This window comes from Taudactylus pleione, unplaced genomic scaffold (assembly GCF_031769625.1).
Source record: "Taudactylus pleione unplaced genomic scaffold, aTauple2 ptg000342l, whole genome shotgun sequence".
NCBI classification, from domain to species: domain Eukaryota; kingdom Metazoa; phylum Chordata; class Amphibia; order Anura; family Myobatrachidae; genus Taudactylus; species Taudactylus pleione.
Genome location: NW_028284743.1, coordinates 7,277,584 through 7,301,922, shown reverse-complemented (window position 1 = coordinate 7,301,922; position 24,339 = coordinate 7,277,584). Strand labels below are relative to the sequence as shown.

At 46.5% G+C, this 24,339-nt stretch overlaps 1 protein-coding gene across 2 annotated transcripts in view; it reads right to left on the bottom strand.

The window, feature by feature from the left end:
• The window catches only part of RBM27 (RNA binding motif protein 27), a 128,796-nt gene extending 119,297 nt beyond the window's left edge, over window positions 1-9,499 (bottom strand). For both annotated transcript variants that reach the window (XM_088443985.1, XM_088443986.1), the window contains exons 1-2: window positions 9,162-9,499; window positions 3,254-3,372 (exon numbers count right to left, since the gene is read on the bottom strand). In XM_088443985.1, the coding sequence (XP_088300111.1) occupies window positions 3,254-3,372; window positions 9,162-9,220 (178 nt within the window). In that variant the 5' untranslated portion in view covers window positions 9,221-9,499. The remainder of the gene's footprint in view (window positions 1-3,253; window positions 3,373-9,161) is intronic.
• Between the last annotated feature and the right edge of the window lie 14,840 nt (window positions 9,500-24,339).

Below are 24,339 nucleotides of genomic sequence, written 5' to 3'. Positions count from 1 at the left end.
AGTGCGGCCGCCATTTTAATACTGGGGGGCTACTGCTGCCTGCTTTAGACGCGGCAGGATGCCCTCCCAGGTACCTCTGAGGTCCCTTCACGGGGGGACTAATGCCGAGTATGTCTGCGCAGCCGCGCTAACGGACCGGCAGACCGCGCTGCTCTCAGATGAGGGCTTAGAGCACGAGCCCGACTACAGATGGCGCGGCTCTTATTAGACGCGGCAGGATGTATGACGCCCTATCAGTGTGTGCGCGCGCGTGCACTGTAAGGCTCGCCTCTGCCCACTTACTAGGAAAAAGTGGGCTGGGCGTAATGTAGGGAAGACATCCTTCCTCCCGGCCCTTCTGAGCGGGGTACGGGAGCATCAGCAGACACATCTATAAGGCTGGGCCATTGTCTCAATAAGGGAAGCCTCTATACGCGGGTACTCCTACACCAAGGATCGTGCTGCTTGTCAGCGCTGCCTCATGTAGAGGGACTCGTCTGGTCTCCTGAAGCCCGCCATTACACTACCAATGGCAGATGGCAGGACCTCCCCTGTGCTACACTATTTAGTGAGCAGCGGTGCGGCGTCTGTCATTTGTGTGATCTTACTCACACCGCCCAGCGTTTCTACTCCCATATAGAGAAGGGAGGAACAGGCGTCTCAGTGACAGTCACGGAATCACTGCCGCTTAACACGCACTTGCAGGGGCCCGCGCTCCATCCCCTCGTTAATAGGAGGGGGATGGCTAGGTATAAGCCAGAGACCCGGACGCTGACTGTCGAGTGCAGCGGCAGGTCTCGTCAGCAGCTCCGACACTACCACTTTCACTGGCAGGGGGAAGGAGCCGTGTGTGACAGCCATGCAGTGTGCGCTGTCCCTGAGCCCAGCGTTTTGGCCCACCACTCCAGCTAGTCAGGAGTAGTGGGATATACTTACGGACTGCTGCGGCCGGGTTGCTGGGCAGGGGGGCAAATGAGGAAACCCGGACACGAACCGGTTTCAGTTGTGGCGGGTCCTCATGGAGTCCGATGACTCTGTTTAAAGTCCCCCCTCAGGGTCACCGGACACAGACTGCAGTAGCCGTGTGGTGCCCTCCCGGCGGCTCCCACGTAGCAGGCAGACTGCCACAGTAAGCAGCCTGCCTGTCCTCAGCTTGTTAAATAAAAATAAAAAATAAAAATTAAAAATTATATGAGAAAGGCTGGAGACAGCCTCATGTGCGACCGGCTCTCTCGGGCACATTCTAAAAACTGGGGCTGATGGGGCATAGAGGGGGAGGAGCCAGTCACACTTCTAAATTATTTAAAGTGCCAGGCTCTACTCTACCACCGTCTATACCCCACTGTCTTGAACTCCAGTGTCCCCTAGTGGATGAAGGAGAAACATTTAAATGTGTTGGAAAGGCCTAGTCAAAGCCCAGATCTCAATCCAATTGAGAATCTGTGATCAGACTTGAAGATTGCTGTTCACAAGCGGAAACCATCCAACATGAAGTAGCTGGAGCAGTTTTGTCTTGAGGAATGGGCAAAAATCCCAGGGGCAAGATGTGGCAAGCTCATAGAGACTTTATCCAAAGCGACTTGCAGCTGTAATTGCCGCAAAAGGTGGCTCAACAAAGTATTGACTTTAGGGGGGTGAATAGTTATGCACGCTGAAGTTTTCTGTTCGGTTGTCCTAAATGTTTGATTCACAATATAAAAAGAAAAAAAAAAAAAGACAACTTCACAGTTGTACGCATGTTCTGTGATTGAAATGATGCACGCCTTCAAACAATCCATTTTAATTCCATGTTATGAGGCAACAAAACATGAAAAATGCAAAGGGGGCGAATACTTTTGCAAGGCACTGTATATCTTTGCAGTGTGTACCCACCTTAAAGACGCGATATGTTGCTGGTATACACTGGCCGACGCACACAAGATATATTGGCCGATCAATTGATCGGTCAATATATCTGCCAATGTGTACCCAGCATTATATAAAGACATTGTCCAACACAGGCCGCTTCACCATTATTTTTATTATATATTTTGGTCATTTACCACTCCTATATGCCAATAGTACAAAACCAAATATTGTTTGCTTACTTGCTTCTTTTTAGAAATAGCAGTGATATTTAAATCATGGCAGACAACGATTATCATGTTTGTAGGCCTTTATACAAATATCTCAGGACTGGCAGGTGGTAGAGCCTTGGGACAAGAAACATTGATTACCTTATCTCAACCTGAACTTAACATTTTCACAATATACCTTCATTTGACCCCCCCCAAAAAAATTTATTTCTAGGTTTCCAACCTGAAACACTTAACCTGGGTACACACCTAAAAGATATATTTGCAGATGATGGTTGTTCATGCACACTGAACAACCATCATCTGTCATCTGGCCACTGGTCCAGCTGGCGGGGGAATCGCGTCGCGCCCCACCTCCCTGCGGCCTTTGCTGCAAGTGTTTGGCTGGACGTCTGACCGCCCCTACACACAGCCGATGCGATATGTCTGAACAAAGTAGTTCACAAACATATCGCTGGTGCACAATGGCCGATGCACACACGATATATTGGCCAATCAATTGATCACCCAATATATCTGCCAGCATTAGGCCAAAAATAAATAACACACAATTTTCAAAGTCTTATAAAAAATAAGTTGTACACAAATCTAAGACTTTAGATTTTTTTCTTATATTAGTACATACTGTATGTACCGCAAACAAAAAGCTGACACCTGACATTCCTTTCTAACCAGAGATAATGGCACTCTGAAAAAGTCATAATTTCAGTATTTTGCTCTGATTTAGTCCCTTATTTCAGTCATTAAAACGTGAGTTAAGGTAATCAAAACAAACTTTGGGGAACAATGGTTTTTGTCCCAAGACTCTACCACCTCCCCGACCAGAGATATCTGCATTTGCATACATTCCTACAAACACGAAAATCGCTGTCCACCCTGATTTAAAGATGGCTGCCATAGAGAAAGTAAAAGAAAAATATATGTTGTTTTGAACTGTTAGCATATAGGGGTGATAACTGACAAATGTATTTTTTTTTTAATGATCAAGCAACCAGAAAATTCAAAATTGGAACACTTGAGATGGACTGACCCATGTATTAGCACAGCAGATCAAAACTTTAACTATAGAACAAATCCTAGTGAATCTTTTGGAAAAGAGATTTAGACTATGGATATTGCAAAGTATTTTACAAAGGTAGAGAACCTACTGAACAATGTTAAGAGACTAGTCTGCAGTCAGCAAATAATGAAATAAATACCTTTTTGTAGAAAAACATCCAGTTGGTCTGCACATATGGCCTTTAGTTCCTTTTCAGACTTGTCTTTCCTGACCAAAGCGATAACATAGTTTGCTAGGGCCGAAGGGTCAGCATCGCATCTATTATGAATGGGGAAAAAAAACAAACAAAAAAAAACCTAAAAATATGTAAACCGGTAGCACAACATAGTGATTTATGTAAAAATAGAAGAATTATTCATTAAATGCAAATCCACATACAGGTTCTTTACATAACTTTGGTATTATGTGGATTTATCAGATAAGCTGTCTCCTTTCACTTGTTGCTATACAGCTTTCGACAGTGTTTGTGTAATTCACATGGCGGAACAGCATGCTGACCAGAATAGTACTATACACCTGCTGCTGTGTGATCCTGTGATGTGACCAAGTACAGGTTATATCATTTTATACTAGGTATTGGATCTCTGCATATTGGAGTCCAATAAGTGAAGCTGCAAGTACCAACTTGTGGAGAGATGAATTGAAACATACTGCAATTATTGCAAATGCTAATACTTAAGTGGTCATCTGTACATATCACACATCACTGCGGTGAAGACTAGAATAAAAGGTAGTGATCTTATACTCAAAACACACACGGAGAAAAATATATGTTTCCTAAAGCTGGAAGGAATTGCCGCCTCTACCTCTCCAGCATAAAGGGGTCAAATTAAACCGCTCACTATGTGTCAGATTCAATTAGTTATGAGCTTCGCATGATCTGTATCACAGCGGATTTCACTGCCATCTTGAACGGCGAATACGATATATATATGAAGGATGTGGTTCACAGATATATCGCGTGTACACACTGGCCGACGGTCGGGTCAATATATCAATCGGCGGCGGTACAAACAATATATCATCCAGTGGGTACAAACACTCTGAATCTTTGTGTTATCTCAACTGTTCTGCACAGTTCATCCACTCAGTCCTCTATATCTGCATTATATAATGTGAGGGGCTTCATTTCGGAAGCATGGGCACTGATTTTATTCTGACAGACAAGATAATCAGTCTCATTAGTAGGTCTGTATAAGGATTCATGAACCAGAAGTATTACTGTTTTAGATGGCACAGAGAAATGCAACAATTTCATTACCAGAACAACACATTAAAAGGGAACAAAATTACTTACAATGGTGGGAACACTGGTAACACCACATTGCTGATTTAACCTTGCTTCCGCATGAGGTGTGCAGTAATATATATATATATACACAATAGCTAGGTCACCAGTGAAAATTTTACATGTAATGGATTTGTTACTGGTAGTGCTAATGGTTATTCCTTTACACCACAGGTTTTCAAACTCGGTCCTCAGGACCCCAAACAGTGCATGTTTTCCAGGTCTCCTGACAAAATCACAGGTGAAATAATTATCTCCACCTGTGGATCTTTTAAAATGTGTCAGTGAGTAATGACTAAACCTGTGCACCTGTTGGGTGACCTGCAAAACGTGAACTGTGTGGGGTCCTGATGACCATGTTTGAGAACCACTGCTTTACACAATAGCCTTTCTATATTTAAGACTACTTAAGGACACACTGGATTAGTCCCTCAGTCTTTAATGGCTGATGACCAAGGACAACAAAAGTTGTACTGAGCTGCATTGAAAATGTAAATCCTTCAAATAATTTTTACACTAAATCGTGTTGTCAGAGGAAAACCCACCTTCCTTAGCAAGTGTAAAGGGCCCCAAACACGATGCGATGGCACAGTGCGAGGCGCCAGGGGTGCATATCGGGCGGTCCGCACACTCGGTGCGATCAGGTGGCCTACTGCCCGATATGCCTGCTCCCCCCTCCCTCACCCGCATAGCAATCCATGGGATCGCACATCACAACCCCTGATCAATTGGTCCTGCAGAAAGATCAGGGGGTGCGATGTACCACCCCACGGGAACACACTTGGCCCGACATCAGGGCCATACACAGTGCGATATAGCAGGCAAATCGCACCAGTCTGAACACCTGCTCTATCGCCCCGTGTATGGGGGCCTTAAGATTACGAATACACAGAAATTTCGACAGCAGATACATTATACAGGTGTCATGGTTACCCGGAGCAACCCTCCTTTCGGATAGATCTTCATTAAAGATTACAGGTATGCAACAAGTATTTTATTGCTTTGCCACTAAACCTAAATTAGAACGTTGATTCACTGGGGGGAGATTCAAATAAGTTTTTTTGGACGCCTGAAGGAGCTATTCAATTGCTGCTCGGATCAGGCGCTCTTTATTTTTGCTTGCACTCTCCTGAGGTGGCGAGCAGAAATGTGCAAAAAGTGCAAAAACTGCCCCTACGGCAGCACACCCAATAGTGTAAACAGGTTTAGCGGATTTATGCACAAAAAGCGATGGGCACCCACGGCAGTCAAGCCTGCCAAAACAACAATAGCTCCATCAAGTGCCCATTTCATTTGAATGCGCAAAAAACAATTAAATTCCCCCCAATGTAAACGGTCATCTGGAGACATTCACAAATTTATATGTAAAAGTTCTCATGCCAATACATTAGCCTCCCTGTAGTAAATGAATACAACATTAACAACATGTAAGCTATCACGAGCAGGGCCCTCTTCCCTCATGTGCTTCTCCTTCCCTCACTCACGATCGTCTACTCCTAACTCCCCACAAGGGCACCTAACACTTGGTTGCTGACGCCCTGCTGCTTTTCTGAGTGTTATGATCTCTATTGCAGCAATGTGTATAAACTCTGTCCTTGTCATGTATTATTTTGTACTGTAAGTCGCTGTTTTCTTGTTTGCTCATTTGTTTATGTACTTTGTAAGGCTCTGCGGAAGCCTTGTGGCGCCATATAAATAAAGGATAATAATAATAATTGATGGCAATGAGACTCCTTGGCACCTAGCTTTCACCAACTGGCTCCTGAACTGTTATTTTGTCCATCCCTGCACTACATCATTTACAGTGTACATTCCAAGGCATTATCCAGTCAATCATATTATTAGAAGTGACGATGAAAATTAGACACAGAAACTAAGATGTCCTTAATCTATGATTAATATATATTTACAGTGTTCCTTCTATGGTAATTTGAAAGGTTTAGAATTATGGAACTACTCTGTACTTTATGTGCCTGCCCCCATTGTGCATGTCAAACAGTTTTACAGTATGTATAAAGTTTTGATACAACTCTAATGCTTAATGGAAACCTGCATACCAATATTTGTACCATAATAGGAGCTAAACACGCAATTGTCCACATTCTGATAGATTAAGATATAACATGTCGGTTTAATGACATGAGTGCAAACAGGCAACACTGGGGGGGAGGGGGGGATTCTCGGGAGAGAATAGGACCAACTATCCATAAAATAATATGCCTGTACTTCCATTTTCTAAAGGTGAAAAAAAAAATCCAAACTGACCAAGTATGAAAATATCATAGCACATTCATATGTTGTAAATCAAAACATGCATACGACTACTTAAGAACAAAAAAAGTAAAAATAATAAATGTACATTTACTTAATTTAACATAATGGAAGTTAAACTACGTTTTATATGCAACATTATTTGAATTTGCAACTTATTCACAGAAGGTGGTTTTACAGGTTTGTGTTAAAGTAGAGGAGCGAATTGTGAAGATGCATATGGTATGGGGGATATTCAAATTAGGGGTAAATCTAATAGTCTGTGACTTGCGGGCATCAGCGAGATCCCGACAAGTGTGGCCTATGTTTTAACCACTTAACTCAGTGGTTCCCAAACTGGGTGGCGTGGCACCCTGGGGTGCCAGGGACACTTGCAGGGGTGCCACAGGTTGGTGGTTACAAAACCAAATAAATTAATTTATGGTCAATGTGATTGGCAGGAAGGGTTGATAACTTAGGTAGCCATGACTCAAGAAAGTTTGGGAACCACTGATTTAACGAATATTTTTTACAAAAAAAAAAAAAAAAATGTCCCCAAAATTGTTGATTATTATGATTGTTATCATCAAATTATGTAATTAGGTAATTAAACCAGAGTGTGTTTGTATAATTATATATATATTTTTTTTTTTAACACAAATGTTGGTTTGTTAAATTATACTGAATGAAGTTTACATAGCTAATGTTTATGGAATTTTCTATTTAAAGTACAAAAAAAAATAGATATAATTTCAGGGACATCTTTTCAGAAAATAAATTATATAGTTTTATTTAAAAAAAAAAAAAGTGGGGATGTTAATATATATGTAAAATGTGTTAAGTTTTTTTTTTTTTTTGTATAAAGCTCTTTCTTGCAGAACTCCTATTAGGATTAGTATAGCCAGTCTGTATGGCCATGGACGCGCTGAGCTCCTAGATTGCCTTCCTGCAGGTGGGCGATCTTTTAGGATCAACCTGTCATGTAGCCAGGCAGAAGGCGGCTGGAGAGGTTGCCGCAGAAAGCAAGGAGGCCAGCCAGTTGGGCAGAGCCTGGCAGCTGTCAGAATACCAGCTTCCAGTAGCCACCGGCTGCTTCTCTGACACAGTTGCATCTCATACGACCACGCCAGGCAAGGGGCAATCATTTAAAAGGCAAAACCATTTTAAAGCAAAGGCCAATGCTTTCAAGTCACAGGCTATTAAATTTACCTATTAAACTTAAAAATTCCGCAAAGAACTAACATTGAATGTCTAAATGCATGCACTCCAGAAGAAAGACTATCCCGTGAATAACAAGTGGCCAGGAAATATCCCTAGTGACACAAACAGTATATGGGGGGGAAAAAAAAGTTTTGTAGGATTAGTGCCCATGTTTACTCAAACCAATGAGAACTCCTACACTTAACATCCCATCAGCGTACTATTTAATGGTACCAAGAACTTAGGCTATGAATTCAGAACATTGCACCACTGGGTGCTGGTCTTCCCCTAACTAATGAGGTACCACAACACTATCAGTCACAAACTTGCTCAGACAGCTTTCATTAAGTTTCCAAGGCTCCCGCACAGACTAGTTACCACTTCCCAAGTCCACACTATCATACCACCCATCCCCCCCCCCCCCAGTCAACTCAGAAGTGGCTAGATCCCCTGACATAATCAGTTAGTGTCCAACATTATTCCCTACTATCCACGCGGACATAGAGGGGGTATATAAACCTGTGGCGAATGAAGCTAGCCATCGAGCCAAAAGGGTGGCAAGCCCGCGAGGGGACAAATTTCTTCTTTTGGTGGCCTTTATGTGCATGGACCTGCACTTCCGCCCTCACTACACGTCACTTCCAGGTACAAATATTGAAGGGGATCTATACCTTTCCCTATCAAATCTCACTAGCACTCACTATCAAGACCCCCCCTAGCCGTCACTGTTATGGTCCGTACACGTGGTACGATTAAACTTGCCGATTTGAACAATAACGGTATCGTTCAAATTGTCCAGTTGTTGGCCCCTTTCAACGACCATCGATGTGCGGTCACAAATGGTCGATAATGACCATCGCCTGTGCATGCTGGCTAACTTGGTCGAAATCTACCAGGTTAACCAGGTTACTACAGGGACCTGCGATTTCGTTATAGTCGTTTGGGTGTTGGTGCTGTGCTGGATGTTCGATATCGATCATACAGCACATGCAGGATGATCAGACAACAATATCTTTATCGTTGTCTTATCTGAATGTGTGTATGTACCATCAACCCCCCCCAAAGTCCTCACTACCAACCACCCCCCAATTCCCACTATCCCCTCCAGCGTCCCATTGCCTAAGCCCAAAGCAGTGGCCTGGATGTCACAGTTCATTACCAGTGTGCCCGGGGGTCACACCTGCCCAGCACTGACAGGGGATCACTCTGAGCCACTCATCTGTCACCCCTGGTGGGCACAGGGCCTGCACTCCCCCCTCCGCCTCTGCCAACAAGGCCCACAGCGGGACGGACACATGCCGCTACTCACATGGGCTCCAGTAACTTGGCCAGCCACGTCTTGAAGGCCTCCACATTTTCTATCAGCATGTCGGCGGCTGGGGCAGGCCTGGGGGGCGTGAGGGGAGCCACTATCTCTCCAGCACCGCGGCACCAGCACTCATCTCCAGCACCGAGTCGCCCTATTCAGCACCGCAACTCCCAGTGAGAACAGCTGCTTCCGTCCCGAACTCCGCTCTCCACATTCAGAGCGTCCGTAACCCTGAACCCGGGCTCAGCAGCAGCTTCCGACCCAGCACCGCACTTCTCAGCCAGGCAGCAGCAGGGCCTACGCTAAGACCGGAAGACAGACAGTTCCAGGCAGCCAATCACGGGCTGACCGTGACGTCCTTCAGCCAATAAGGGCTCACGGGGGCGGGATTATGCGCACACGCGCAGTGGTGGGAGGTCCCTGGTGGAGCAGACTGTAGTGCTGCATGTGTTGGTGTGGGCAGGACTGTAGCAGCAGCAGTGTATATGCTACAGTACAGTGTTGTGCTGGTGATCGTTGTACAGTGTTTTGTAGCGCACTGATATATAGTGGATGGAACTTTACCATCTATTGCTGTGGAACGTTCTATAGTTGATGTGCACTGGTGGCTGTGGTGTTGGTGCATGTACAGTAGTATAGTGAAAAATTAATGGAGTTGGTTCTCAGGAGCACACGCAGTAGTTCCAGAAAGGGATTCCAAGTAGAACTTAGTATCACGGTGGTATTTGTACTACCGCAATACCTGCTCTGTTGTTGCCATCTCAGGATGGCAGCATCAGATTAACATACTTTAAATTATGCTTTATTCTCAATATATTTATTAATTTAATAATTTTTTTAAACCAAGTCACTATGTGCATTGTTCGGTGGGTGTTATTGTAGGGTTATGAGGGGTATGGGGAACTTGGAAAATGCTTTATGTACACCCAGGCCTGATTCAGCAGTGCAAGCTAGTGCACTGTTGATCGCAGAGTCTCGCTGCTCGGGAATCTGCGCATGTGCAGAACGGGTCTGCGATCACACGCGCAGCCCAGCAGCAGACTGTCAGTGATTGACAGTCTGCTGCCGTTTCTGGGCGGGGAAGGGTTCGCGAAGGCCATGTTTCTCAAAATTGAGGCGTGTCGCCGCTGTTGGGGATGAGTGGGCTGACAGAGATTTCCTGGCCATTTTTGAGCATCTGCGAAGGCCGGCTTGCGTGACCCCATGGATTACTTAGCTGGCCGATGGGATCACAGATGATGTGTTCTTGGATGCAGCTCGGAACAGTAATGCATGCAGGAGGTGTGACACCTCCTGCTGCATTACCATATTACAGCTATCACAGTTGGATAATAAGAAAAAGGAAGAAATATGTAAACAGAAGTGAGAGGGAACAGAAGGAGTGAGAGATTGGGAAGAATCATACAAAGGGGAGAGATGTGCATACAGACGTACAAGGTGTGTGTTGGTGGCAGAGGCACACATGGGGAAACAGGTAGTGAGACCTAACAAGCAAATCTACCTCTACTTACCAGTGGCGTCACAAGAGTTGGTGTTAGAGAGCAGTGCGCTCAGGCACTCTCTCCTTTCTCTACTACACATGCTGGGTACTAGGACCCAGAGTGAGAGGGAGACGAAACCTCTGACCTGATGACATCACCGCTGGCGCCATTTTTACTGTGTAAAGTGTCACCATCTGCACAGCACTTGGCTCCTGAGGTGAGACAAATAAATAACGCTATTAACCCCTGCAATACCATTATTCTGCTTACCGCTCATACCCTGTTGATATCAATAAATCCAGCATCCTGGTTAAGGACTCTCTGTGTCCTAATAGTCATATTCAGCGTGACACCTATTTTGACCATCACCTCAATGGGCTATATCAATAGGTTTCACCTTGTGCGGAAAATGGACCAGAAAAGGTAGTGTGGACTCGTGGCACATCCCCGCTTCAGTCATTCTGTAGGCATGCCCAGCACTCCTGTAGAGGCTGGGCTACCCCCAGAGATTCTCCCTGCACTGTTGGTTTCCCCTCAGTGACAGGGAGCCTGTAGAGGCTTGGCTACACCCAGAAATTCTCCCCACACTGCCGGCTTTCCCTCAGTGACCGGGAGACAGATGCTGCACTGTGACATAATCGAACAGTGTCTGACACCACTTTTGTCAGTTTGGTGTCACCCTCTCGGGTCATATCACCTAGTAAGGTCTACAGTAAGTGAACACCACCGCTACTTACAGCAGGTTAGGAGGAGACTCAAGGTGTTGGCCTGTTTTCCTCTAATATCCCTTTTCCACTGGCCAAAATACCTGGGTTAGTGCCGTGTCAACCCGGGTAGTGGCTCAGTGGAATAGGCTCCTAGGAAAAAATCCCAGGACGATTGACCCGGGATTTCTTCCCGGGTAACGAGCAGGGTTTTTAGCGGGTAAAACCCTGGTCAAGCTCAGTGGAAACGGGTTACCGGGTTTTCCGACCCCAGACCCGTTTCCAGCATGGTGATTGGGTGGTATTCGGAAGCTGTCTGTGTGAGGTTACAGGAGGAGAGATTACAGCCTCCCCGTATGGTCTGGACCATTATTGTTTTTACCCCATCCCCGCTTCATACGGTGAGGCTGTAATCTCTCCCTGCCCGTCTCCCTGGTGACAGCTGTGACATCACTGCCTCCCGAAAGGACAACCCCCTCGGGAAGGACCCCCTCCCCTGGTCACCAGCCCGCTCTGGTCTTGTGTTCAGGGAAGACCTGGAGTTTCTGGCGCTTGGTGATAATATCTCCAAGCGTCGGTACTGCACCCGTGTGCCGTGTGAACGGCACCGCAGTGGAAATGGGGTAAATCCCGGGTCTGATCCGGCTTGGAACCGTGTTCCAAATCCTGAGTCAGATTAGGGATTTTGGTGGAAAAGGGGTATATGGGTGCAGATAGAGCTGGGGGGCAAGATCTGTGCTTCTGAAATGAAAAGTAAATGCTTTGTTTTCTCTTCTGTGACCAGCAGTGTGTGGAGTATGCTGTTGTCTGTATCAGGAGATGGAAATTTCAACACGGGGGTTTCTACAGTGCATCCAGAAAGTATTCACAACGCTTCACTTTTTCCACATTATGTTATGTTACAGCCTAATTCCAAATTTCATTTTTGTCCTCAAAATTCTACGCACAATACCCCATAATGACAATTCGTAAAAAGTTTTTTTGCGATTTTTGCAAATTTAATAAAAAAAAAAAGAAGAAATCACATGTACATAAGTATTTACAACCTTTGCTCAATACTTTGTTGATGAACCTTTGGCAGCAATTACAGCCTCAAGTCTTTTTGAATTGATGCCACAAGCTTGACACACCTATCTTTGGGCATTTTCGCCCATTCCTCTTTGCAGCACCTCTCAAGCTCCATCAGGTTGGATGGGAAGCGTCGGTGCACAGCCATTTTCAGATCTCTCCAGAGATGTTCAATTGGATCCAAGTCTGGGCTCTGGCTGGGCCACTAAAGGACATTCACAGAGTTGTCCTGAAGCCACTCCTTTGATATCTTGGCTGTGTGCTTAGGGTCGTTGTCCTGCTGAAAGATAAACCGTCGCCCCAGTCTGAGGTCAATAGCGATCTGGAGCAGGTTTTTATCCAGGATGTCTCTGTACATTGCTGCATTCATCTTTCCCTCTATCCTGAATAGTCTCCCAGTTCCTGCCGCTGAAAAACATTCCCATAGCATGATGCTGCCACCACCATGCTTCAGTGTAGGGATGGTATTGGCCTGGTGATGAGCGGTGCCTGGTTTCCTCCAAACATAATGCCTAGCATTCACACCAAAGAGTCCAATCTTTGTCTCTCATGGTCTGAGAGTCCTTCAGGTGTATTTTGGCAAACTCCAGGTGGGCTGCCATTTGCTTTTTACTAAGGAGCGGCTTCCATCTGGCCACTCTACCATACAGGCCTGATTGGTGGATTGCTGCAGAGATGGTTGTCCTTCTGGAAGGTTCTCCTCTCTCCACAGAGGAATGCTATAGCTCTGACAGAGTGACTAACGGCCCTTCTATCCCAATTGCTCAGTGTAGACGGCCGGACAACTCTAGGAAGAATCCTGGTGGTTACAAACTTCTTCCATTTACGGATGATGGGGGCCACTGTGCTCATTGGGACCTTCAAAGCAGCAGATATTTTCTATTCCCATCCCCAGATTTGTGCCTCGAGACAATCCTGTCTCGGAGGTCTACAGACAATTCCTTGGACTTCATGCTTGGTTTGTGCTCTGACATGCACTGTCAAGTGTGGGACCTTATATAGACAGATGTATACTAGGGGTGTGCACCGGCCACTTCTCGTGTTTTGGTTTTGGATCTGGATCTTTCTTCGTGTTTTGTATCTGGATTGGTTTTGCCAAAACCACCCTTCCGTGTTTTGGATCTGTACTTTTTTGAAAAAAAGCATAGAAACAGCTAAAATCACAGAATTTGTGGGTTTTTATGCTCCTGTTCAATTACTAACCTCAATAACCTTAATTTCCACTCATTTCCAGTCTACTCTGAACACCTCACAATATTGTTTTTATGGCCAAAAGGTTGCACCGAGGTAGCTGGATGACTATGCTAAGCGACACGAGTGGGCGGCACAAACACGTGGCCCATCTAGGAGTGACACTGCAGTGGCAGACAGGATGGCAGTTTGAAAAACTAGGCCCCAAACAGTACATACTGCAAAGAAAAAAAAGAGGTGCAAGATGGAATTGTCCTTCGGCCCTCCCACCCACCCTTATGTTGTATAAATAGGACATGCACACTTAACAAACCAATCATTTCAGCGCCAGGGTCTGCCACATGACTGTGGCTGAAATGATTGGTTCGTTTGGGCCCCCGCAAAACAAGCTGGCAATTAATGGGTCCCTGCACAAACTGGCTCTACGGAGGCAAGATGTAATCCTCATCCACCGATTCCTTGGATAAAACAGGAAAAAGGGATTTAGGTGTCCCTGGACTGCTTACGGTCTTAGCCAAAGTTTCTGAACTTGACAGTAACTTTTTATGAACGCGCTGCAGGTGCCGTATAAGGGAGGATGTTCCTAGGTGGTTAACGTCCCTACCCCTACTTATTTCACCTTTACATATGGTACATATGGCAAGACAGTTGTTGTCCGGATTTGGATAGAAATATTGCCAGACCAAAGAGGTGGAGTGTTTGGTCTTCAGCCCAGGCATGACCGTGATGGGCTTTTTCATCCCACAGACAACAACTGTCTCCCCCGGAGCCTGATTTAAACAAACCACATCACCATCAGAATCCTCCTCGCCAACTTCCTCCTCAGCGCCAGCTACACCAGTATCCTCATCCTGTTGTACTTCAACAGTGACATCTTCAATTTGCATCTGAGCAAGTGGACTGTGGGTGCTCCTTTCAGCACTTGCAGGGGGCATGCAAATGGTGGAAAGAGCCACCTCTTCCCGTCCAGTGCTGGGAAGGTCAGGCATCGCAACCGCCACCACACTTGGACTCTCCTTGGGGATTTGTGATATCTTCTTAGAACGCACAGTTCTTCGCTGTGCTTTTGCCAGCTTAACTCGTTTGATTTTTTTAGCGAGAGGAGGGCTTCCATCGTCATGTGAAGCTGAACCACTAGTCATGAACATAGGAAAAGACCTTAGCCGTTCCTTGCCACTCCGTGTCATAAATGGCATATTGGCAAGTTTACGTTTCTCTTCAGATGATTTAAATGTTTTTTTTAAGGTCATTTTCCTGAACTTTGTCATTTGGGATTGTATGTGCCCTCTACTATGACATTGGGCATCGGCCTTGGCAGACGACATTGATGGCATGTTATCGTCTATGTCATGACTAGTGGCAGCAGCTTCAGCACTAGGAGGAAGTGGTTCTTGATCTTTCCCTATTTTATTTTTATCGGAGAAAGTTTGGTCCTCCATTTATGTTATATTGATATATACGTGCGGCTAAGGCGCACACAAACACAGAAAATATTTTTTTTATTTTTGCCGGAGAGTAGTGCACTTTCTGGGTTACACCACCCTTTAAGAAATGAGCCAGCCGGCTCTTTACTTATGGGACACAGGCGCACGCTTGGCGCTGCTCCTTTGTTGATGCACGTGCAGCCACAGTGCACACAATTCACAAACACAGAAAATATTTTTTTATTTTGTTTGGAGTGTACTTTGGGGGTTACAGCACCCTTTAATGGTCAAGCCAGCCGGCCCTTTACTTATGACACAGGCGCACGCTTGGCACTACTTTGTTGATGCACGTGCGGCTACTGCGCACACAATTCACAAACACAGAAAATATTTTTTTATTTGGTTTGGACTGGAGTGTACTTTGGGGGTTACAGCACCCTTTAACGGTCAAGCCAGCCGGCCCTTTACTTATGACACAGGCGCACGCTTGGCACTACTTTGTTGATGCATGTGCGGCTACTGCGCACACAATTCACAAACACAGAAAATATTTTTTTATTTTGTTTGGAATGTACTTTGGGGGTTACAGCACCCTTTAACGGTCAAGCCAGCCAGCCCTTTACTTATGACACAGGCACACGCTTGGCACTACTTTGTTGATGCACGTGCGGCTACTGCGCACACAATTCACAAACACAGAAAATATTTTTTTATTTTGTTTGGAGTGTACTTTGGGGGTTACAGCACCCTTTAACGGTCAAGCCAGCCGGCCCTTTACTTATGACACAGGCACACGCTTGGCACTACTTTGTTGATGCACGTGCGGCTACTGCGCACACAATTCACAAACACAAAAAAATATATTTTTTATTTTGTTTGGAGTGCCATCTGGGGGTTACAGCACCCTTTAACGGACAAGCCAGACGGCCTTTTACTTATGGGACACAGGCACACGCTTGGCGCTGCTCCTTCGTTGATGCACGTGCAGCCACAGTGCACACAATTCACAAACACAGAAAAAAAAATTTTATTTTGTTTGGAGTGCCCTTTGGGGGTTACAGCACCCTTTAGCAGTCAATCCAGCCGGCCCTTTATTTATGGGACACAGGCGCACGTTTGGCACTACTTTGTTGATGCACGTGCGGCTACTATGCACACAATTCGCAAACACAGAAAATATTTTTTTATTTTGTTTGGAGTGTACTTTGGGAGTTACAGCACCTTTTAACGGACAAGCCAGCCGGCCCTTTACTTATGGGACACAGGCGCACGCTTGGCACTACTTTGTTGATGCACGTGCGGCTACTGCGCACACAATTCACAAACACAAAAAAATATATTTTTTTGTTTGGAGTGCCCTTTGGGGGTTACAGCACCCTTTAATGGACAAGCCAGCCGGCCTTTTACTTATGGGACACAGGCGCATGCTTGGCACTGCTCCTTTGTTGATGCACGTGCAGCCACAGTGCGCACAATTCACAAACACAGAAAAAATATTATTTTTTTTAGCACTTGGGGGGAGCACCCCTGACGGACAGAGCATCCCCTGGACAACACTACAGCACCCCTTTAGGACTGGGACACTGCACAGGACTTTGGAGTGGACACAGCCCCTATGGACAACTGACTGCACAACACAGTCCAGCCAGCCCCTATGGACTTTGAAGTAGTGGACACAGCCCCTATGGACAACAGCAGCACAGCACAACACTGCACTACACTACACAGCCCAGCCAGCCCTAACTCCCACCCTCCCTCTTAACTGTCCACAGCCGAGTGAGAAAATGGTGCCGACGCGGGTACCTTATATAGGATCCAAAACCAGCGAGACCCGGAAGGCGGGATGATGACGTTTTGCCTCGATTTCAGATCCGAGTCAGGCGGGAAAAGTCGAGCCTGACTCGGATCGGCCTCGGATCGGGGGGGTTCGGATTTCAGAAATCCGAACCCGCTCACCCCTAATGTATACCTTTCAAAATCATGTCCAAACAACTGAATTTACCACAGGTAGACTCCAATTAACCTGTAGGAACATCTCAAGGATGATTAGTGGAAACAGGATGCACCTGAGCTCAATTTTGAGCTTCATGGCAAAGGGCGTGAATACTTATGTACATTGAATTTCTTAGTGTTTTTTTTTAATTACATATGCAAAAATCTCAAAAAAACTTTTTACACATTGTCATTATGGGGTATTGTGTGTAGAATTGCCCTTCTTAAGTGTGCAACTGGTTCTCCCATGTGACTGCAGGGAATAAGATGAAAAAGTAAAAAGTCGAGTCGCTCAGTACATTTAAGAATGGTTTAAATATATTTGTAAATTTATGTAGCTCAGACTTCTGCTTTAATAGCTTTTAAAAGAGAGGTTTTCATTAGATCTTTTTTGTTATCTGGAAGTACAGTGCATTGAGATGCGAGATGAGAAGTATGACTGTAATGTATACTGAATGCTACTGTACCACATAATTTGTGAAGTCCAGTACAAAAAAAAAACCAGAAAGGAACCCATGCTCACCTACCTGCTGTCCCTGTGGACGCAGAAGTTTAGTGTGGAGCCTTCGTACCCAAAACAAGTTCATGAAATAACGTGCTCCTCAGACCTCCTCACATGTTCTTCAGGCCAAACAGCAACTCTTTAAAGGGAGCAAAATCTTTTTAGACCAATTATGTGGCATTGAAAACTTTGTGCCTTTGTTTGTCCTTGCCAATTCTGATCGTAGCCACTAACCATGATCTAGCCTATGACATTCAGGAGAGAAGGATGGAAAGGTATAAAGAGGGGAGAAGTAGAAGCTGAGAGGATAGAAGTTGTGGTGTAATAGGAAAGTGGGTGGTGGGTGCAGATGAGTGAGCATGAGAGCATTCCATGTGCAATCGCAGCTGTGATAGCATTAGCATCCATCTCTGAATCAGGCCCGAAGCCTGGAGAGCAGGGCTGCCCGTGGGGGAGAGCACATGTCGAAGGAGGATGCAGTCAGAATCCCGACTGCTGGGATTCCAGTGGTCAGAATACCAAAGCTGGAATCTCAACACTTATCAGAATATCGGCACCGGCATCCCTACCGCCGGAATCCCGAAGGTAAGTACTGGGGTAAGGGGGAGGGTTAGGTTTAGGCATTGGGGAGGGAGGGTTAGGGGTTAGGTTAGCAGTACTTACCTTTAGGCGTCGGCATTGTAACCTGGTTGGGATGCCGGCGTCGGGATTCTGAACACCGGCATCCTGTACCCAACCCGTCGAAGGGCCTGGGAGACATGCCTGGCGCTACCAGTTATTTTTTTAACCATGCATGGTATGTGATCACTGCCAGATGGGCTTACACTAGTACAGTTGCATTCCATGAGACTATGCTTTGCTCCATCTGACTAGCATTCTGGAGCACATGTGCCAAATACAAAAGTCCAAAGCTCCCCTCTGAAGAGTTTCCACTGATCTTTGCAGCAATAGCAGGATGATGTGTGATCTGTCTCTGAGTGCAGAGATCAGCAGAGGGACAGATGATCAATCCTCTCTGAGACATACCCTGCATGAGGGTAATGCCACTGATGGGACCGGATACGTGTCCCCCTTAATTCATCGCTGCTGCCACGATGATCCTGGCTACAAACCTTCTTATTTCCAGGTACTCTGTGAGTAGAGGCTCCTTAAAGTTGTACCATCCCCCTTCCCCTTACAATCGTAATGACAGCCCAGAATATACCTCCCAACCATCCCGATTTAGGGTTGTTTACACTTGTCTAGAATCAGGGGAAGTAGATTTTGTGCTCCCCAGTGGCATGTATCTATATTTCATGCAGCAATTTATAGGAGGCTGTTTCTCTGTGATGGCCATGATGGTTGGTGTTCACACAGTTTCTCACGACCACCAACATTGCAATTTACCCTTGTACTCCATAGAGGTGCGCAGAAAATTCTGCAATGTTGACCGCACATGGCTGCTAATTGAGCACCCACCAAAGTGTTTTGAGGGGAGAGATGTTGGGGATGACCTGGCATCACATCCCAACATGGCATGACCATGGCCCTTTTTGTGTGCATGCCTTATCTATCTCAATTACTCTGGACAAACGTCGAGTGGTTAGCTGTAGTATTTGGGAAGTACAGTGACAATGATAACTGTAGTACAGTGTGTAGTACATGTGTCTATAGGTTTACTAATTTGTCAACAGCTTGCAATCTGATTTCTTTGTTGGAGATATACAAAATAGATGGATAGTTAAAAAGTGCTAAACATTTAATAGTTCTGATCACAGAGTGCTGTGCACACACCTCTACAAATTAAGCTGCATACACACACAACGATTTAGTAAATGAAAGATTTTAGTAAACGATTTTCGTTCATTTTTTCAAGGGAAAAATGAACGAAAATCGTTTACTAAAATCGTTCATTTACTAAATGTAATGAACGATTTTTTTTAACTACAAATGATTTTTGGATATTCCCTTATTGAAAATCGTTGAGTTGGTCAGTCTGACTGAACTACAAACGTGAACGTGCATGAACGATAATCGTTCATCGGTTTAACTCAGAAAGTGAACGATTTTTTCAACGATTGAACGATAAACGATATCGTTATCAATAATCATTCAAAAAATCGTTGTGTGTGTATGCACCTTTAGAAGTGCATCCTGGTTTTCGGAAAGATGGGAAAATCTGGATAGACACTGTGTACATGTGTAAGCATCATATCAAAACTTGAGCATCCTACCACTTTTGAACTACTACTTTAATTGCATTATTTTTACATTTACCCCTTTGTTTCTACAGGTCATGGACAGGAAGTCCCAGCTCATCTTTGTATGAGGCTTCTGCACAAGATGGTCTTCTCTTTAGAGGCCGTTCAGTTTGCCCAATACCACTCCAGGGAGTATCAACTCAGTTTTCTAGCAGGTGAAACAGGCCTCATCTGCACCTGTCTCAGTGTCTTTTTTCAGTGGCGTAACTAAGGTATATGGAGCCCAGGGCAAATTTCAAAATGGAGCCAGCCCCCCATGTGCACACGCTGAAAAATGGGCATGGTCACAAGGGGCGTGGCCACTTAAAAATGGGGCGTATCAACATGACACACACTCCTCTCTCATCACTCTGAACATTCCATTCCATATGCACCTTAATGCAGTGCCCCCAGTAGTGCCCCTAATACAGTACCCCGAGTATGCAATGCCCCCAGTAGTGATCCCTCTTATGCAGGCCCTCAGTAGTGCCCTTATACAGTACCCCCAGTAGTGGTTCCCTTTATACAGTGCCCCCAGTAGTGGTCCCCCATATGCAGGCCTCCAGTAGTGCCCCTTATACAGTGCCCCATGTAGTGGTCCACACTATGCAGGGCCCCCAGTAGTGGTTCCCCTTTATGCTGGCCCCCAGTAGTGCCCCTTATACAGTGCCCCCAGTAGTGGTCTCCCTTATGCAGGCCCCCAGTAGTGAACCCTGTTATTCAGTGCCCCATGTAGTGGTCCACCCCTTGCAGTGCCCCCAGTAGTGCCTCTTATACAGTGCCCCCAGTAGTAGTCTCCCTTATGCATGCAAGTAGTGATCCCCCTTATGCAGTGCCCCATGTAGTGGTCCCCCTATGCAGTGCCCTCAGTAGTGCCCCCCCAGTAGTGGTACCCCTTTTGCAGTCCCCCAGTAGTGATCCCACTATCTAGTGCCCATTATACAGTGCTCCCAGTAGTGTTCCCCATTATGCAGGCCCCCAGTAACGATCCCCCCTATCCAGTGCCCCCTGTAGTGGTCCTCCCTATTCAGTGCACCCAGTAGTCCCCCCCGTGCAGTGCCCCCAGTAGTAGTCCCCAGTAGAGGTCCCGCTCCCCCCCCCAGTGCAGTGCCTCAGTAGTAGCCCCCTCCCCAGCAGTGCCCCCAGTAGTGGTTCCCCCCCCTCCCGATGCAGTGCCCCAATACACAACACACGAGTTAAAAAAATACCACTTATCTTAATCCCCGCTCTGGCTCCTGCTCCCGCCGCCGTCAGCACCATCGTAGTCCTCCCAGGCTGGCGCTCTCTGTATTATGGAAGAGACGTCATGGCATCTCTCCCATTACCCACTGTAGGAGCCGGAAGACGGAGCTCATGGGTATGCTCCAGCCCGGCTCTTGTAGTGGGCGCAGCAGCCAATGAGAGTCTGTCTGACTCTCATTGGCTACTGATTAACACACACATAGCCGCTGGGCGGCGGCAGTGTGTGTGCAGCAGCAGGTAATGAGAGTCTGTCTGACTCATTGGCTGCTGGCTGGTTAACACACACATCGCCCCCGAGCTAGCGGCGATGTTTGTGTAAATACACCAGCCGGAGCCCGCCTCCCACCCTCTGCCTGGTGCTATTGGGTAAGCGCTCAGGGGGAGGGAAGGGGCTCGGCTGTGTGTGCAGCACAGGACCGGCGCTGGGCACAGGGAAGCCTAGCACCGGTCCTGAGTAAATGTGTAGTGCTGACCGCACTGCGGTCTGCGTTACACTGGCTATCTAGGGCAGGCCTGTACCGTGGTTGGTGGTGCCCCCCTACGCCACTGGTCCCACTGCGCCCAGGGCATGTGCCCCGCTCGCCCTGCTCTAGTTACGCCACTGGTCTTTTTGCTATCACATCTGTAAATTACCTGGTGGTTGCAGAGCCAAAATCTGAACAAGAACTGTTCATTCACCATCTGGGACTCTGGTGACCGCAGATGCCAGTCTCAGGGGATGGGAAAAGGTTACCCGTCTCAGCAAGAGACTTCCCTTTCCATAAATGTCCTTTTTTTTCCCATAAATATTCTTTCAGTGTTAAACTATGGTGTTCGCTATTCTCAACAGCAGCACATCCATACCTGCATTTCCACCTGCAGTGTTTCAAGCTGAGAACTCTGGGCCTGATTCAGAGCCGGACGCTATTTGCGGACGGTCGTTCCAAAAAAGGGGCCGGCTATTTAAATTGAGCGCTCACTCTTTGCGGTTTGTTGATGCCTCTATGTCTGAGCGAGTGAACAAAAAATGCGCTCGCTATTTTGTAAAGACGCCCCTTTGCCGTTCGCATCACACATCATCTCCGGTATTTATTAGATTAATCGGGTACATCGAAAGCCATCTGAACTGCTCGCAGTGCTTGTGGTAGGTTTTTCCTACCGCAATCACTGCGAGCAGTTCAGGCTAAAAGACAACCAAGTGACGTGGTCGATGACGCTCCTTTACTAATTATGCACTCCCATTAAACGCCCTTTTGACCGTTTGGCACGCCTGCGTTTGGATCTCCACTCCCCTGTTTTCAAGCACCTTCCCCTGTTACCACCCACAAATGGTACATTCTGTCAATCAAATTAGCAGCCCCTCGCTGTTTTGCGAGCGCACGATTTCCGACCGCAATGACTGGTTTGCGCATGCGCATAACAACGCATGCGCAGTTGTGCGAACATCGCTCAGAGCGAACGAGCGGCCGCTTACGAGCGGCTCTGAATCAGGCCCTCTGTTGCCTTCACGATGGGAACCAACTACACTTGGCCACGACCTGGGCACTCACAGAGTAAAGTCCATATTCTGTTGCGGGGATTCCTGGTGAAGTCCAGTGGGGGTCTTAGACTCCGCATCAGGGTATTTGGTTGCACAAATTCCACCAGTTAGCATTTATCATCTGTGTGGGTGTGTGCTGTTTTGTGCTCCTCGGTTATTGCAGTATACTCCATGTATCTCATTGCACACTACGTGCTGGTCCCACAGTGCCAACACATCTGTGCATCTCATTGCACAATACACACTGTGGCCCTCATTCAGAGTTGATCGCTAGATACAAGCGGCCGCTCTTCATAGAGGTCATTGATACCTGCAAGGCTTCCAGTCTGCCCCTGGAACCAACTGAGTGATTCTCAACCCCTTACCCTGAATAAGGGGCTGTAGCCATGGTTTGAAAACTCAGGGGACAGTACAGCGAGTAATTCAGGTAATAGGTAGTCCACCTGGAATCTGTTAACAGATGCTGCAAACCGATTATCAGAGCTGGGTCACTGGAGCCTAAATCCTCGAAGAGCAACCTAAAACCAGCATCCAGTCGCCAACAACCGGAATGAATGGTGTAGCAGAAACTCAGCACGAGCCCTAATATTCTAGGAGAGGACCCACAGGGTAACAACCAACATCGGTAGAGGTACTGATGGTATGGTGATTTGTGAGTCCCAGAGTAGGTCAGAAGCTGTAATGCTGAGTAAAAGCAATATAATGCAGGTCATGCGTAAACTGAAGTACTGTGAGGAGCGATATACTCACAGGACTTGATAGTAGATGAGGTCACTGTGGCAGAAGATTTGAGAGTGGAAGCACCAGGAGGGGGAGATTCAATTGTTTAGGAGGTGGCTATTTTTTAAGGCACCCTACAGAGCAATTCAATTATTGCTCCATCAGCACGATAGCCACCAGTGATGGCATTTGTGCGATAAACCAGTGGTTAGCTGCAGTTAGGGTGCCCTAACCGGGACTTTAGATGGGTTTACATGGCTAAACCCAGTCTAATAGAGTGTGAAGGCAGTGATAATTAATGGGCACAAGAACAATTTAATTGCAACACTGGGCGCCCAACCCAAGAGACTTCAGAAAATAAACAGGCTGGAATTGAAGAATAATTCACAGACTTGGATGATAGATGAATAGAGGTTGCAGACATGGAACTGGAGACTTGAACCTGACTGGGTTTGGAGGGAGCAGCAGCCAGCTGGAGTAGAACCGCAGGCTTGAAATGGACTGGAACACGAGGTAGCAGCAGAGCAGTGGTACTGGAGGCTTAAAGTGGATTGGGTGCCTGATTCAGGGATGTACGGAATTGCAGAGCCGCACACAACTGAAGACTAGCCAGAGTGAAACCAGAGGCTTGAACTGAACAGGGACCAGAGGTAACTGCAGAGTAGCTGAGGTAAAACTGGAAGCTTGAACCGGACTGGGACCAGAGATAACTGCAGAGTAGCCAGAGAGAGCAACAGGCAGCTAGTGTGGAACCACAGGCTTGAAACGCAGTGGGACTGGAGAGAGCAGCAGCCCACCGGAGTGGAAGCACAGGCTTGAACCGGAGTGGGATAGGATATAGCAGCAACCAGCTAGTGTGGGACTGCAGGCTTGGACCAGAGCGAAACTGGTGAGGGTAACAGTAGTTGAGTCGGATTGGAGCCCGTACTTTAACACAGGCTGGTAGGTGGAGGCTTGGAAAACAGCAAAAAGCACAGAATTTCAGAAATACAATGAAAATGGATTTAAAGCGCAATGGAACAGAATAGTCCACCTTGGTAAAGCACCGCCGGACATGGTAAGAGTGGCAAAGTTTTTGTGACAGTACATCCCTCCTAGGGTGGCCACTGGATACCT